The 16,705-nt window shown below is 34.5% G+C and overlaps 1 protein-coding gene across 1 annotated transcript in view; it reads left to right on the top strand.

The window, feature by feature from the left end:
• ARFGEF1 (ADP ribosylation factor guanine nucleotide exchange factor 1) overlaps positions 1 to 16,705 on the top strand; it is a 137,923-nt gene that overhangs the window by 71,375 nt on the left and 49,843 nt on the right. Inside the window, exons 15-22 of the mRNA XM_063080169.1 lie at positions 2,995 to 3,106; positions 3,533 to 3,738; positions 4,020 to 4,104; positions 4,938 to 5,109; positions 7,047 to 7,198; positions 11,013 to 11,141; positions 12,029 to 12,187; positions 12,417 to 12,567. Coding sequence (XP_062936239.1) covers positions 2,995 to 3,106; positions 3,533 to 3,738; positions 4,020 to 4,104; positions 4,938 to 5,109; positions 7,047 to 7,198; positions 11,013 to 11,141; positions 12,029 to 12,187; positions 12,417 to 12,567 — 1,166 coding nt within the window. The remainder of the gene's footprint in view (positions 1 to 2,994; positions 3,107 to 3,532; positions 3,739 to 4,019; positions 4,105 to 4,937; positions 5,110 to 7,046; positions 7,199 to 11,012; positions 11,142 to 12,028; positions 12,188 to 12,416; positions 12,568 to 16,705) is intronic.

Here is a 16,705-nt window from a genome sequence, read left to right as displayed (position 1 = left end):
AAATTGCCTCAGGAAATAGCTATCAATACTTCACTTATTCTAATTGTTCAGTCAATATTTTTGAAGTCCCATCTGTTCCAGATACATGAGGTCCTGGGGAAACAAGATGAATAAAGCAGCTCTTCCTCCTGAGGAGCACATGGTCTAGTATGTGTAAACAGCTATGCTTATTAAAATTGTGCTGCTCACTCAACAAACACATATTTGGTAATTGGGACTATGTGCCAAGCACCTAGTCTACATATGGGCAAAGTATTTTTTAAAAATAGTACTGTGTAAGGTCCATAATAGGGTGTTGTACAAAGTGCTGCCATGGTATATAACTCTGATGTGCTTGAGTTGAAGTCATAGGGCTTTAAAGTGGAAATTCTCCTAACCTCTAGTCCTCTTAACCACTGGACTTGCTTTCTACTTCATACAGCTATTAATGAGAATGCTTTCTTGTAGCTGTGTTTTAATATACTTTTCCAGACTGTTTCTTTCATGACACCAGTCTGTCCTGTTTCCCTCCTACCTTTCGGACCATGCCATTTCAGTCTTGTTATGGGCTATTTTTCTTCTGCATACGTCTTAGCATTGCCTGGGTTCTCTCTCTCACTCTTTTTCTTTTCTTAGTTTGTATCTTCTCTTAAGTGGTCATGTTCTTTTTTATGCTCTTTCTTTGTTCTAATGTCTCACAATAGCCAAGTGTTGTTTTTAACATAAAGACCTCCACTGAAGTCCAGACTCATATCTCTAATTGCCTGTTGGAATTTCCACTGGATATTGCATAGTTTTTCACATCAGCATGTCCATAACTGTATTTATCAGTCTCTGTTCTCTCCATAATCAACCCCCCAATATTCCAACCAAAAACAAAAGAGGAATGGAAAACCTTATTATTTCTATATTTCCTATTTAGGCTAGTGACCCCAGTATGCTATTAAATCTATAAGCTAGAATCCTGGGTATTAGCTAAGATTTTCACCTCACTCTTGAATCTAATCTGTCACTAAGTCCTGTTGATTCTACTTCCTAAATATCTCTGCCATTTGTTCTCTTTTCTCCATCTCCCACAAACTATTCTCTCAAGTCAAACCATCACCATTTCTTGCCTTGACTAGTATAGTCTTTTAATTGACTTACCTTTCTTTGGTCTCGTTTATTCTTGTCTTTTTTTCACATTTTTTTTTTTTTTTTAATTTTATTTTGTCGATATACATTGTGGCTGATTATTGCTCCCCATCACCAAAACCTCCCTCCCTTCTCCCTCCCTCCCTCCCCCCCAACAATGTCCTTTCTGTTTGCTTGTTGTATCAACTTCAAATAATTGTGGTTGTTATATCTTCTTTCTCCCCCCCCCCCCCCCCCCCGGTTTTTTTCACATTTAACTAGAATAATCTTTCTTGAATGAAAGTTTGATTGCATATCTCTCTTCTCTTGCTCTTAGAGAATAAAGCCAAAGCTTCTTGTGATAGCATATAATACCTTCATGATTTGGATCTGCTGGACTCTTAAGCCTCATTACTTGCCACTTCATTGTTCATCCCACTTCATTGTTCAGCAATGCAGAGCTATTTATTATAATATCATGTTGTTTTATGCTGTTGTGTATTAGCATGGCCTCTTTCTCTCTGCATAAGATGATTTGTTTTTGTTGTCGTTATTTTTACTATTGGTAAAAGATATAATCATTCTTCAAAACTCAGTTCCAGAGTTACCTTCCCAAGGAAATATATCACGACTATCTCAGTTAGTCACTTCCTCTGCTGTTATTTTTTTTAACCTTGTGAATACATTTATTTGATGCATTTTACTATTACAGTTTTTTGAAATGTGTTGTTTCTTCCATTAGAGTGAGAGCTTCTAGAGAGCAGGGATTGTGTTTATCTCAGTGAAAAATGTTTGCTTTTAATTAATGTATATGGCTGTGGTTGAGTTAGAAATTGACAGAGGAATCATTTAGGAGGACAGAACAGGGAAAAGCGTTCCAGACAAAGAGAATGTCGTGTGCAGCAGTACCAGAGGAAAGAGAGGACATCTGAAGACTGCTGTTAAGCATGGCAGGGACAGGGTAGAGGGGGAGTAGCAGGAGGTGAGATGAGAGCATTGAGTTGGATCTAGATTACAGGAGGCCTTATTCTCCATGTAAAGGAGTTTTTGTCTTGTTCCTTTTGACACTGTCATGCCACTTAAGGATTTTAAGCACTAGAGCAGTAGCATCAGATTTCTGTTTTGGAAAGATGACTTTGCCAGCAGCCTGAAGGGTGGATTAGAATATGGGCAAAGCAAGAGATAGGGAGACCATTTAAGAACTCTTGCAATAGCCCGAGTGACAAGTGATAAGGTACCAAAGTAATAAAAGTAGGAAGTAAATGATTTGTAAACACAGAGGTGACATTTGAATTGTATCTTAAAGTATGAGGGAGAGTTACCCTGTGAATGAAACAGGTCAAGGGCATGCAGAGGAAATAGATTCTGCAAATATATTATGTTTATGGAATGGGATAGGATATAAGGGAGCAGATGAGACAGAAGGGTGTGAGAGATAAACTGGAGATATGAGAAAAATTTGTATGCCAGTGTAATCTGGGCAAATGAGCCAAGATTACTTGAGGATTAAGAATATATATTCAAAGTTTGGCATATTTAGTATTCACAGCCTTATTCAAAGTTCATCTACTACATGGCCTTGTCTCTAATAGTCCAGTTTACCACTGCTGCTATTGATCAAAAAATATACCATAGTGTAACAGGAAATCTGTGAAATGATCCGTATCAGTGATAAAAATGGCCTTCTATTTGAAACTCTTTTCTAGGAAGAAAAGAATTTAAAAAAACTTTGCACAATGTAATATTTTTGTACATTTTACACATTGATTATATTAAGTAAGCTCCTATTTTCTAAGTGCTATTAGAAAATTAATTTACAGTACTGTAGTTTAAGATCTTCTTTTTAGGAAAGACAAATGAGTTTTTGTTTTTAATGTTCTTGTTAACTTTAATATCATCTAGATTTAATAAGAAACCAAAGAGAGGAATACAGTACCTCCAAGAACAAGGGATGCTTGGCACTACACCTGAAGATATCGCCCAATTCTTACATCAAGAGGAAAGATTAGACTCTGTAAGAATACCATATTTCATTTTAACCTTTTGTATAAAATTCCTTTTTAAGCTAATAATACGTTTTGTAGCTCCTTTAAAATGCTTTCCTAAGTGTGTAAACCAGTGGGCCTGGCAGAGCCCACATATATGAAAAGTAGACCCTCCATATAGGTGAGTTTTGCATCCTGGAAATACTATATTTTCAATCTTTGATTGAGGAAAAGTTTGCATATAAATAGACCCAAACAATTCAAACCCATGTTGTTCGGGGATCAACTGTATGTATAAATATAAAAATATATAAATGCATTTAGTATATTAAACTTTTAGCTTCGTGTTTGAAATTGTTAACCCTGTAGTCAAAACTTTCTGCTTTTTAAATGGCTGTGTGGTGAATTTACCATGCCATTAGAATATTAATTTCTGTCTTTTGTTTTTACTTTAGACTCAAGTGGGTGAGTTCCTGGGAGATAATGATAAATTTAACAAAGAAGTCATGTATGCATACGTGGACCAACATGACTTTTCAGGAAAGGACTTTGTTTCAGCCCTTCGCATGTTTCTGGAAGGATTCCGTCTTCCAGGGGAAGCTCAGAAAATCGATCGATTAATGGAGAAATTTGCTGCGAGATACCTCGAATGCAATCAAGGGTAAGTAAGTTTCAAATGATTATTGACTGTCAGCTATATTCAAGACACTGTGCTGGGAGCATCCAGGAATTCAGAAGTAAAAGGCTATAATCCCCTCCCCTTAGAGGATTTGGATTATCTACAGTATGGAAGAGATAAGACAGAATCATAAAAAATTGTAATATGAGATAGAACATAAGTCCTAAGAGAGAAAAGTAAAAGTGCTATGGGATTTGAGATGAAACTGTTTAAATGAAACTATAAAACAATAAGTTTATAACATGATACATTTATTTTTCCAGACAAACCCTTTTTGCTAGTGCAGATACTGCTTATGTTTTGGCTTACTCAATTATCATGTTGACTACAGACCTTCACAGTCCACAGGTATGTTTTTTTCTAAGTCAGTTTTACAATAAGTAGTACAAATTAAATACATTCTTTTGAATTCTATAAGTAATAGTTGAAATTTTAATCTTATTATGTTAAATCAGTCACCAAATTGGGGCATTTAATTTGGAGTGGTATACATTTTACAAAAGCAATTTCCATTAGTAATTCTAATTAGATTTTTAGGTATTTGTAAAATATATCTGTGTTTGTTAGTCTCATGATTGATAGCTATATAAAGCTGAAGATAAATTTTAATCTAAAAAGATGTTTATAAGTGTTTTTTCTATACTTACAACATGGAAAAACACTATATAGAAACAATCTTTTTTTTTTTTTTTTTTTAATGTTTCAAACTTAAACAGTAGAGAAATTAGTATAGTGAGCTCCCATATACCCATCAGCCAGCTTCCGGTTAATCAACTTCTGGCCAGTCTTGTTCTATCTACATTCCTCTCCTCCCCCAAATGATTTTGAAGCAAATCCCAGATATCGTATCAATTTATCTGTGTTTATTTTAGTATCTCTAAAAGAGAAATACTCTATTAAAATATAACCAAAATACTATCACACTTTAAAAATTAATAGTAATTATTAATCACTAATGTCCACATCAGAGCAAGATGAATTAGTAAATGCTGGAATGGGTCTTTTCTGCCTTTATTTTCTGTGACTTCATTTTTTCTCTTTTGTGTAAGTTTTGTTGAACATTTTCCACTTTGTGTCCTCAAAGTTTTTAAAAAATCTTTCATGTGAGTATTCAAATTCTTAAAATACATGTGACATTTTTATGTTAACTTTTAGGAATTATAATGGTTTTTCATATCTAGGTTAAAAATAAAATGACAAAGGAACAATACATTAAGATGAACAGAGGTATCAATGACAGTAAAGACCTTCCTGAAGAGTATCTATCAGCTATCTATAATGAAATAGCTGGGAAAAAGATATCAATGAAAGAAACAAAAGAACTAACAATACCTACAAAATCGAGTAAACAAAGTAAGTAGCAAATCAATTGATTGTTCAAGGGGAAAAATATGAGTTCTTAAAAGTTTTTCTTGATTTAAAATAAAGTAACCATATAAATATGCGCTAGAACCATGTATTGATAAGTTTTATAATAACAATTTGTGATCTGATCATATTTTTTTCATCATCCTGAATAAAACACTGACGCATAATGATTAATGAAAAATGCTACATAATATGCACGTGTTTGTGCGCATTTAATATACTCATATACTTGTCCATTTAGCAGTTAATCTCAGCAAGGATATGGAGGTTAAAGAGATTGGTTAGATGACCCCCGTAGTCAGACTTCAGCTTTTTTTTTTCTGCCTCATCATCTACAAGCAACATATTTCCATCTGCTCATCTGTTATTACACATAAATAGAAGCTGGAAGTAAGGTGATTGGAGGAGGTGGGGAAGCCTAGGATCATGGGGAGCTCATGGAGTTAGAAATCTCTTTAGACAGACGACAAAGTATGTCACTGTAGAGTTTCTAGATCTAATCAGCACTAGTAGCCAACTGTGGACCCAGCTCCATTCTAAACACTGTATACATGTAGGCAGTGGTAATTAAATTAGAGCTAAAATCTGACTACAGGAATGAGGTGAGGGTAGTAGCTTAAGAATGTCACAGTAATATAGAAAGAGGAATCCTGACTCTCTGAGCACTTCCACTTGGAAGTGAAATCTCAAGCTTGAACAGATTGTAGTAGCAAAATTCTGTTGACAGGAGAGAAGCAATAAGGTCTGTGATGTGTATATTTTCAAAAGTTGGAAAATTATTGGGTGAGAGTCAGTAGACTAGGGAGATAATGTTAGAAAGAACAGTGGAGTATAACAGGCCTTAGGCCTTACCTTTTAGAATATTATAGGGGATTATATTCTAAGAAATTTTAATTCTAATAGAAAATTCTCCCTCTTTTTTATAGATGAGGAAACTCAAGTCCAGAGAGATTAGGAAAGAGAATCAGAATCTGAGCTAAATAAAAAACTTTTATTCAGTCTCTGCCTCTAAAACCCAGAGAGGTTATGTGGCAAAGCCAAATCTTGAACTAGACACCCTTGACTCTTATACCAGTCCAGTATGAACAATTTATTTGGTAGTGTTATTTTCAGCTCTGCTTGTAACATTAAGTATTCATCAAGCCTTCATTTTTCACACCTAAGTAGATGCCTATTCTCTGATTTAATTTTCTTCCTCTTGCCTGAATTATAAAATCCTTATACCTCTTTCTCTGGCCTATTTTTATATGGTGATAGGAAATCAAGGAAAAGCTGGATATGGGAAGGAGCTGGTGGTGTACTGAAAACACTAAAATTACCCTGGAGTGTTAGGGCCAGTGTTATCTTGTTAACTGAGGAGATGTCCTCCAAGCTTGTGTGGCGCAAGGATGCCATTGCCTTTTGCCTCTCTTCTGCCATTCTATCCCACATTTGAATTATTTCCCTAATACATTCATCGTGACCATTGTAGCTACTCTCTTCCTTTTTCATAGATTTTCCACTTATTCCTAACTCCTAGTCCAGGATTTTTTTTTTCTTTGAAGTAAAATTCACATAACATAAAATTAACCATTTTAAAGTGAACAATTCAGTGGCATTTTGTACATTCATGATGTTGTGCAATCATCACTTCTATCTAGTTCCAAAACATTTCATTACCTCAAGATAAAACCCCAAACCCATTAAGCAGTCACTCCCCATTCCTCCTCCCTGCAACCCCTGGCAGCAATCAGTCTGCCAATCTGCTTTGTTTCTGTGGATTTACCTATTCTGGATATTTCATGTAAGTGCAGTCATGTAGCATGTGACTTTTTGTGTGTGGTTTATTGAGACTATTTTTAGTTAGTGTTGGTGGTATTTATTATTTTACAGTAAAACATCAAAATAGTATTTTTAAATGCTAATAGTGTTTATTGTTTCAGACGTAGCCAGTGAAAAACAAAGAAGACTTCTGTATAACTTAGAAATGGAACAGATGGCCAAGACAGCTAAAGCACTCATGGAGGCCGTGAGCCATGTTCAGGCACCTTTTACAAGTGCAACACATTTGGAGCATGTGAGGCCCATGTTTAAGGTTAGAATTACTAGTAACTTTTGGTTGCAGTATACATTTACGTTATTTGTTTCAGCATATTTTTAAGTTAAAGAAGTATTAGTGATAAAGCACATTGGTGTAGACCTGGAAACAATAGCCATGTCATTTAGGACGTAACAGGTAATAAATTTCTCTTAATAAGGAGAATTAGAAGAGGTGTACACTATAAGTAATTAACAAGTGTGTAATCATAGAAATTAAGAATAGAAAGTTTTTGAAAAATGACCATTAATGCATGGCCTGGTTGTCTCTAAATGAGTTATACTTAAAACTTTTGTAGTTAACTCAGATTTCAAAGTGATGATGAGGCTCTTGCCCTCTCTCAGTGCTTCTGGTCCAGGAACTAATATAGGGTTCTGAGTATGCCTGGATCCCAGAAAGTAGAATAAGGAACAAAAGGGAACATTATTTGTGTTCGTGGGTTGACTTAGTAATAATGATACTTACCGGTTCTTTGAAATTTGATTTCCCATTCCTCTTTCATTCTCCTGTTTTTCTTTTCTATCCTTTCTCTGAATTCCAGAATGAGTAAGCAGTGCATTGTAAGGGCTGTAGGGAAGTGGAGGGGAAGCTAGTCAAGCCTGAAAAGGAAAAGTGAATAAAGTGTATTCCAGTTCCTGAGACACTATAGTAAGATGGTCTTAGGAGGCTGAATTTCATAATATGAGTTCTCATTTTGATATTAACTATGTATATATTTGAGTAGTAAAAGATGACTAGAAGATTTCTGTGTTTCCTCTCAACTCTAAAATTTTATAATTACTTCTACCCCTATTTCAAGGTCTATGTGATATGGTGTTTCTAAAAATTGATGAAGAATTATGGGTTGAGAATGAGGTGGCTAGGGAGATAATTTAGAGGGAATACTGGAATATAACTGGTCTTTTCTGGAATAATATAGATAATGATGTTAAAATACGAGAAACACTTCTTCAATATGAAATAAATTTTATAAAGCAGTTTTTTGTTTTCTTTTAAATAATCTCATACCCTTAGTTTGCTTCTTTTTTCAAATAATGTTTTTTGGTGGTGGTGGTGGTGGTGGTGGTGGTGAATGGAAGATTAAAAAACAAAAAGAGTAAGAAACCAGCTATAATTCTACCACTCAGAAAAAACTTCTCTTACCATGTTTATATACTACTTTTCTTAGTAAAATAGTTGTGATCATACCATGTATAAAATTTTATATCTTGCCATTTCTCATATAAATATTTCCCCAATTTATCAAAAATTCTTCATAAGCAACTTTTGTGATCTATTCTCTGGATTATCTGTAGTTTATTTAAACATCCTCCAAGCTAGAATTAGCACTCTTTTCTCTCACTGCCATTCATACTGGCACTCTCCTACTCCAGATGCCCTCATTTCCCTCTCTGATTATGGTAATGTTCTCCTATCTGGCATCCTCTTGTTTACTTTTGCACTCCTCTTAGCCATTCACAGAGGCCAGAGTGATCTTTTTAAAAAGTAAGATGAAATGCCACCTTCTTCTTTAAAGCTTTTCATAGACTTTGCATGACACTTTGATGAAACCTAACATACCCGCAGGATATGTAGACCTCCCAGGTCTGACTCCACTTGCCTCTCCAAAGGTATCTCCATATCTCATCTGACTATGCTGCAGTCATACCAACATTGTTTCAGTTTCTAGAATGTCTCAAATTTTTTTCTTTTCAAGGCATTCATACAAGGTGTGTCCTTTGTTTAGAATGTTCTTTCCTTCTTTGCCTAAGTAGTTTCTAGTTTAAATGTCACCTTCCCAGAGAGTTCTTCCCTGACCCCCCTAATCTAAATTAGGTCCCTTTGCTATGCTTTTCCTTTATTGTATTTATAATTATTTATTTATTTATATACATTATATATATTTATGAGGCAAGGGACTACATCTGTTCACTTTAACCAGTATCTAGTATAGCTCCTGGCTTCTGGTTAATGCTCAATAAACAAGCATTGGCTGAGGGAATGAATGAATGATAAATTCCTTGGCAGCAATTTATAATATTAAGGGGTATAAACATTTTTAAGAACATTTTTACATATTGCCAGATTGTATTCTACAAAGGTTTACACAGTTATGAGTGGACAGTTTCACTGTTCCTTGAATATTATTTAGGTGTAATTTGATAGGAATCAAAAACAATGATTTCTCCTAATGGAGTTTGAACTTTTTTTTTTTTTTTTTATACTGGCTTGAGAACCATTTGTATTTTTTATAAAATATAACACAGGTTTCCAAATAGATGTGCTGTTTCTCTATAATAGAATGTGTAATTTATTGCTTTCGTGTAGTACTTTGTAGTTTCCAAGTACTGCACTTCATATGCTTCTTACAGCGTCTCTGTGTAGTGGCAGTCCAAATTTATGGATGAGGAAAAGTGAGGTTCAGAGAGATTAAATAAGTGGCAGAGCTAGGACTAGAACCTAGATACTGTGACTTAATTTCCTTTGTTTAGAGATTATAAACTTTTACTTCTAAACTTTGTAAAGTTTAGAAGCAAATCTCTGAGTAATTCTGTTTTTCTTAGTAATGCTAAAAGCTTTATAGATATTTTTAAAATTCCAGTTGTCATTTCTATAGGACCCTGGTATTATTATTTTTCATATTTGCAGCTATATGGGTGTATTAGTCCGTTTCTGTTGCTTATAAGAAAATACACAGAACTGGGTATTTTATAAAGAAAACAAAATTTATTGCTTACAGTTTTGGAGGCTGGGAAGTCCAAAGTCCAGGGAACACATTTGGTGAGGGGTCTTGGTGGTGGTGACAGTGACCCAGGGGTCTCACATGACAGAAAATGGCAGAACAGGGAGCGTGATAATTCCTCATGCACTCTCCTTTTACTCAGAACCATGCCCCTGACCACTGTTATTAATCCATTCACTACGGCATGGTCCTACAATCTAATCACCTCTTCAAGGCCCTACCTTTCAATTACCATGATAGGATTTCCCACCCTCAACAGTTACAGTGGGGATTAAGTTTGGGGGGACATTCAACCCAAGGCGATGGGTATATAATTTTGATTCATGATGACTTACTGAAAGGATGTCTCACACCAGACATTTCAAAGTTACGTGTTTAATCAGGATTTTTAGTAGTCAAAAAGTAGCTCTTTTTTTGTTTTACATTACAACTTTATTAGCTATTCAGAATTTTTATAGTAAAATTTTAGTAAACATTTGGTGTCTTCCATAGTCTGTAATGAAGAAATATATTATTGAACTTTTAAAAGAATATTGTCTAACTACCATCTAGAGATATCACTGATATTTCAGTGTAAAATAATCTAACTATTAAAACGATTAGTTTAAATTATGTCTTAAAGAAAAGAGGATGATGTAATTGTTCCAAGTAGGAAAATGATTAAAAGGATTTTATTGGAAATAAAGACTACATAAAATATTGCAAGGGACAAAGCTTACAAAGAGAGATGAGTTCTGAAGTCAGAGGTAAACTAATATTTTTTATGAATATTGACTACTCCCATTTTTTTATTGATGTGAATGATTTATAGATGCTGTTCTGAAAATATGCCTAACATCCCCTATTGAATTTATGATCTTATTCTCCCACTTATTTAAGACCAGGTGGCATTATATAGTTTCTCCCCTTTGTCTAAGAAAGATTTCCAGATAACTACGCCAAGAACTTCATTTCTTTTTTTTTTTTTCAGAACTTCTTCAAAACTTGTATTGTCTGAATAAAGCTTTGTGAAATATTAATGTACAAGTATAATACAATTTAATTATCACTTGATGTCCATGATATATTTATAATTTTTAATCTTTCTAGTTGGCTTGGACACCTTTTCTGGCTGCATTCAGTGTGGGTCTACAAGACTGTGATGATACCGAAGTAGCCTCTCTTTGCCTGGAAGGTATAAGATGTGCAATCAGAATTGCATGCATTTTCAACATTCAGGTAACAAAGAATTTTGCCTTTGTGGCTGCTCTGGAAAACATTAGTTACTTATCATTACAATAGTTTAAATTACAATAATTTTTTATATCTGCCTTATTAAAAACTAAATTCCAATTTATCATGGAATTTAAGTGAATCCTAATGTTTAAGTTTCTAAGAAGCTATGATAGAAGGGGTAGTTCTATATAGATCTGTTTAAAATTCATTATGATAACTTTGGTTACAGTTTTTTTCTTTATAGAATATTAGCTGTTGAAAAAGTTTCTAAGACATTGCATTCCTTTATGTTAACCTGAATATCTTATTTAAATATATTTTATATTCATACATATTGAGTCATTTTATATTTTTTTGTATGACTCTGTAACTTAGGCTTGAGAAGAAGTTATCCTTAAGAGAACCAAGTATCCAGTACATAATTTTCATGAAAGCAGTCCCTTCCGGTCATTTATATGCTTTGTCTGAGGATAAATTTTAGCCAAACTTTTCTTTTTGTTTTAACCCATTTCACATTTAATTGTGAATGTTATGGCACAGCCTACTGTGGAGAAAAAAATGAGCAAATTTATAAATGAGGTTTATGTTAATCCACACAGTACTTGAAACAAAAGTGCTCATGAATGCTTTTTTACTGTGTGAATTAATTTATCACTAAAATCTCATCTTGATTTTTAACATTGCCTTTGGATTTGGGATATTTATGCCTTTTCTGCATTCATCATCTTAAAAGAAAAACCTGTATTTTGTGGTATTATATGCAATTTATGATGTGTCAGTTAAAAACTTTAACAAGTAAACAGAATTTGTTAGTAGGGAATTAGAGATCAATCAATCAATCAATCTGCTGTGTTTACAATCAAGTAAATATGCATTTCCCTTTTTTATAGCTGGAAAGAGATGCGTATGTCCAGGCACTAGCAAGATTTACCTTACTTACAGTGAGTTCTGGTATTACTGAAATGAAACAGAAGAATATTGACACAATAAAAACACTTATAACAGTGGCTCATACAGATGGAAATTATTTAGGAAATTCATGGCATGAGGTATAAGCACTTTATTTTCAACTTTGCAATTTGGTTAATAAAATGAGCTAATACCAAATATTCTATCACTGACATGCTTACGTGTTTGGGGAGCAAACTAATTTTGTACATTTAGCTTCTTATAATGATTTACATTGTAGCCTGTGTTTAAATCCTAGCTGCATATATTTAAATATTTTTGAGAATATTTTTAACATGAAATTTAAAATTTTTCCATTTTGTAATTAAGATTCTGAAGTGCATCAGTCAGTTGGAGCTGGCACAACTTATAGGAACTGGAGTAAAACCTCGATACATTTCTGGAACAGTGCGAGGCAGAGAAGGATCTCTTACTGGAACAAAAGATCAAGCTCCTGATGAATTCGTGGGTCTGGGGCTAGGTGAGAATTTTTTAAATTCTTTTTATGAAGTATCAAAAATTGTTTTTAACTTCCTCATCATAAGTCATGTTATTGTAGCAATGAAGTATAATGACAAAGATAAGATAAAATACCTTTGTCTAACCTTATGAGGAAAAGCAAGATGACTAAGTAGAGAACTAAGTCTTTTTTGTCTGGTCTGGTTTGCGATATTAAGTGACGCTTAGTCTTTGTCTCCTACTTGGGAGTGGGAGAAGATTGCAGTTTAAAATTACCTGCTTTTGCAAACTAAAGGTAATATCTACTCATAGGATTTTTAGGATTAAATGAGAAAATAAATGAATGGGCTTAGTACAATGGCTGCTCTGTTAGAACTTTCTGGACATTCTGTCCATCCTCCCTATTCCACCTCCAAACAAGGAATCCAGAGACATGACTTAAAAAGTACAGTAAAGAATATGACTGAGATCCAGGAATATTTCTTTTAAGGCTCTGTAGTGTAACATTACATTCCTGGACATTTTCTATGTTTTTATATTTTAGTGACCACTCTGTTGTTGCTAGCAGTAAAAATTTTTAGGAAATCCAAAAGAATTTCAAACTTGAAAAAAGATCCATAGGGAAAGAAGTAAAGACCAGGACCGTAAGTTGGACTAGGGAACATTATTTCCTGGTGGTAATCCAACTGAAGAAGCTAGTAATGCAGTCTGTCCCTCAATGGTACCGTGGATGCTTTGGTATTGTGAGGTCTGGGAGGTGTAGGTGTAGACGTGTTAACTTAATGATCCAGCAGCAGGATTTAGAACTGCCTGAACGTCTGCATGGTGACTTATGTAACCTGAAGTCCTACTCTGAACATGAGAACTGTAGTTACTCTATGAGGTATCAAGAGATACAGATGAAAACAATTTCAGGCAAGTGAAATGAATGTGCACTGATTCATTCAATAGATTTGAAAAGGCTTGGAGAGTGTGGGAAGGCACAATAATGAAAGGTATTAATTGTCCAGGCTCAATTTTGTCACATAGGACTACAGAATTAGGTTACACTAAAAATAAAACACCAGTGGAATATTTTGTCTTCTAGATGTTTTAGTCAAACGAGAAATAATGATACTTGCCTGTAATGTTTAATTAAAATTAATTCGTTCACTGTGCTGTTGTTCTACTTAATGTTGCAAGGGATATGAGATGATCTGTTTTCTCCCTTCAGAAAAATGGGAATTTACATAAAGATACACATATTTTCAGATCTGGAAGTGGAGTGGCTTCTAGGCTGCTACAGAGACCAATAACCCTCTTTATGCTTTATTTAGACTTTCTCTTATGTTGTCTACTTCTCCTTTTGGTCTATTCCATTCACTCACTTCTGATTCATCATGTTCTCAATTTTAAGTCTACATGCTAGAGGGATCTAGACTATTGACTTGGTCCAGATAGGACAGAGCCCTCCCTTCAGGCTGTCTTCTTGATTACTAGCCAGCCCATGTGGCAGATATCTACCCCTGTCCCTGTGTGCACACCTACTTAGACAGCAGATGCTTTCTTGAGCATGATAGTGTAGTCAGAATTTAAGTCAGAGGAGTATGTGGTACAGATAATGGAGCCAGTTTCGGGTGTGTATATATATGTTTTTGTTTTAAACTAATACTTTCCTTTATTAACAGTATCCATGCATCAAGTATTCCATGTAACCAATTTGACAGGGTTGAATATATATGAGGATACTTCAACAAGTTTGTGGAAAAATGAAATTAAAAGATAATACAAATCTTTCCATGAACTTTTTGAAGACTCGCATTTTTTATCTGACTTTCTGACTGATAGGATAAAAGTCTGTGCTTTCATTTTTTTCAAAACATGAAACTTTCAGTTATTAAGAATACATAGTGTGTAATTATTAGATTTGAATTATGTGCATTCTGTTCTTTTAGGATCTATATATCTATATAGAGAGAGAGATATAGATTTATTTATTTTTTTTTTAAGACGACCACCCTTGACTTGGTGTTGTTAGCATCACGCTCTCCCAAGTGAGGTAACTGGCCATCCCTACGTAGGGATCCAAACCCGTGGCCTTGGTGTTATCAACACCACACTCTCCCAAGTGAGCCATGGGCCAGCCCTAGGATATATATTACTTTAAAATTCAATGATGTGATCACATGAATATTTAGAGAATATTCACAACGCATGTATCTTTGTTCTTAGTTAAGCTAAATATGTGTGCTTTTCATAGTTTGGTAAAACTGGAACTGTTAGCCTATTATGTTGTGCTGTCATACAGTTCTTTGAAAGATCTCACATATTTGTGAGATGGGTTCTCTGGATTTCTGGATATTTTATATATTCTTTGACTCTTTTAAATATTTTTATTATTAATAATTATAAATTATCTTATTTAAATGTATAAGGTATAGAAAGCTCTGTGGAAAGAACATTCAGCTGATACACAAAGGAACTTACATGATGATTCGCATTATTTTTTCTCATAGATTTTTCTTCATTAAATTCCTAAAGCGTGCCATACACTTCAACTATTCCTTGACACAATTCGATGTCACTTACTTCAGTTTTTTATCCTTGTTCACTTCTATTATAGAAATATACTCTTAAGTTGTCTACCTGACTCTGATATCTCTTCATATTTCAATATACTGTCCAGATATGACCAGAGGTTTGTTTTCTTTTTTTTTTTTTTTCAAAATGTGGTATATACATGCAATGGAATATTGTCCGGTCTTTTTTTTTTTTTTTTTTTTTTTTTTTATTTTGTCAATATACAATGTGGTTGATTATTGTGGCCCATTACCAAAACCTCCCTCCCTCCTCCCTCTCCTCCCTCCCACCCAACAATGTCCTTTTTGTTTGCTTGTCATATCAACTTCAAGGAATTGTAGTTGTTATGTCTTCTTCCCCTGCCCACCCCACCCCCCCGGTTTTTGTGTGTGTGTGTGTGTGTGTGAATTTATTTATTTATTTTTAGCTCCCACCAATAAGTGAGAACATGTGGTATTTCTCTTTCTGTGCCTGACTTGTTTCACTTAATGTAATTCTCTCAAAGTCCATCCATGTTGTTGAAAATGGCAGTATTTCATTCGTTTTTATAGCTGAGTAGTATTCCATTGTGTAGATATACCACATTTTCCGTATCCACTCATCTGATGATGGACATTTGGGCTGGTTCCAACTCTTGGCTATTGTAAAGAGTGCTGTGATGAACATTGGGGAACAGGTATACCTTCGACTTGATGATTTCCATTCCTCTGGGTATATTCCCAACAGTGGGATAGCTGGGTCATATGGTAGATCTATCTGCAATTGTTTGAGGAACCTCCATACCATTTTCCATAGAGGCTGCACCATTTTGCAGTCCCACCAACAATGTATGAGAGTTCCTTTTTCTCCGCAACCTCACCAGCATTTATCGTTCAGACTCTTTTGGATTTTAGCCATCCTAACCTGGGGTGAGATGGTATCTCAGTGTAGTTTTGATTTGCATTTCCCGGATGCTGAGTGATGTTGAGCATTTTTTCATATGTCTGTTGGCCATTTGTATATCTTCCTTAGAGAAATGCCTACTTAGCTCTTTTGCCCATTTTTTAATTGGGTTGCTTGTTTTTTCTTGTAAAGTTGTTTGAGTTCCTTGTATTTTCTGGATATTAATCCTTTGTCAGATGTATATTTTGCAAATATTTTCTCCCACTCTGTTGGTTGTCTTTTAACTCTGTTAATTGTTTCTTTTGCTGTGCAGAAGCTCTTTAGTTTGATATAATCCCATTTGTTTATTTTTCCTTTGGTTGCCTGTGCTTTTGGGGTTGTATTCATGAAGTCTGTGTCCAGTCCTATTTACTGAAGTGTCTCTCCTATGTTTTCTTTAAGAAGTTTTATTGTTTCAGGGTGTATATTTAAATCCTTAATCCATTTTGAGTTGATTTTAGTATATGGTGAGAAGTATGGATCTAGTTTCATTCTCCTGCATATGGATATCCAGTTATCCCAGCACCATTTGCTGAAGAGGCAGTCCCTTCCCCAGTGTATAGGCTTGGTGCCTTTGTCAAAAATCAGATGGCTGTAGGTGTGTGGGTTGATTTCTGGATTCTCTATTCCATTCCATTGATCAGTGTGTCTGTTCTTATGCCAGTACCATACTGTTTTGG

The sequence above is a fragment of the Cynocephalus volans genome, chromosome 15, assembly GCF_027409185.1.
Source record: "Cynocephalus volans isolate mCynVol1 chromosome 15, mCynVol1.pri, whole genome shotgun sequence".
NCBI lineage: Eukaryota > Metazoa > Chordata > Mammalia > Dermoptera > Cynocephalidae > Cynocephalus > Cynocephalus volans.
Note: the sequence above shows the minus strand (reverse complement) of the source record. Positions and strands in the feature narration are given on the sequence as shown.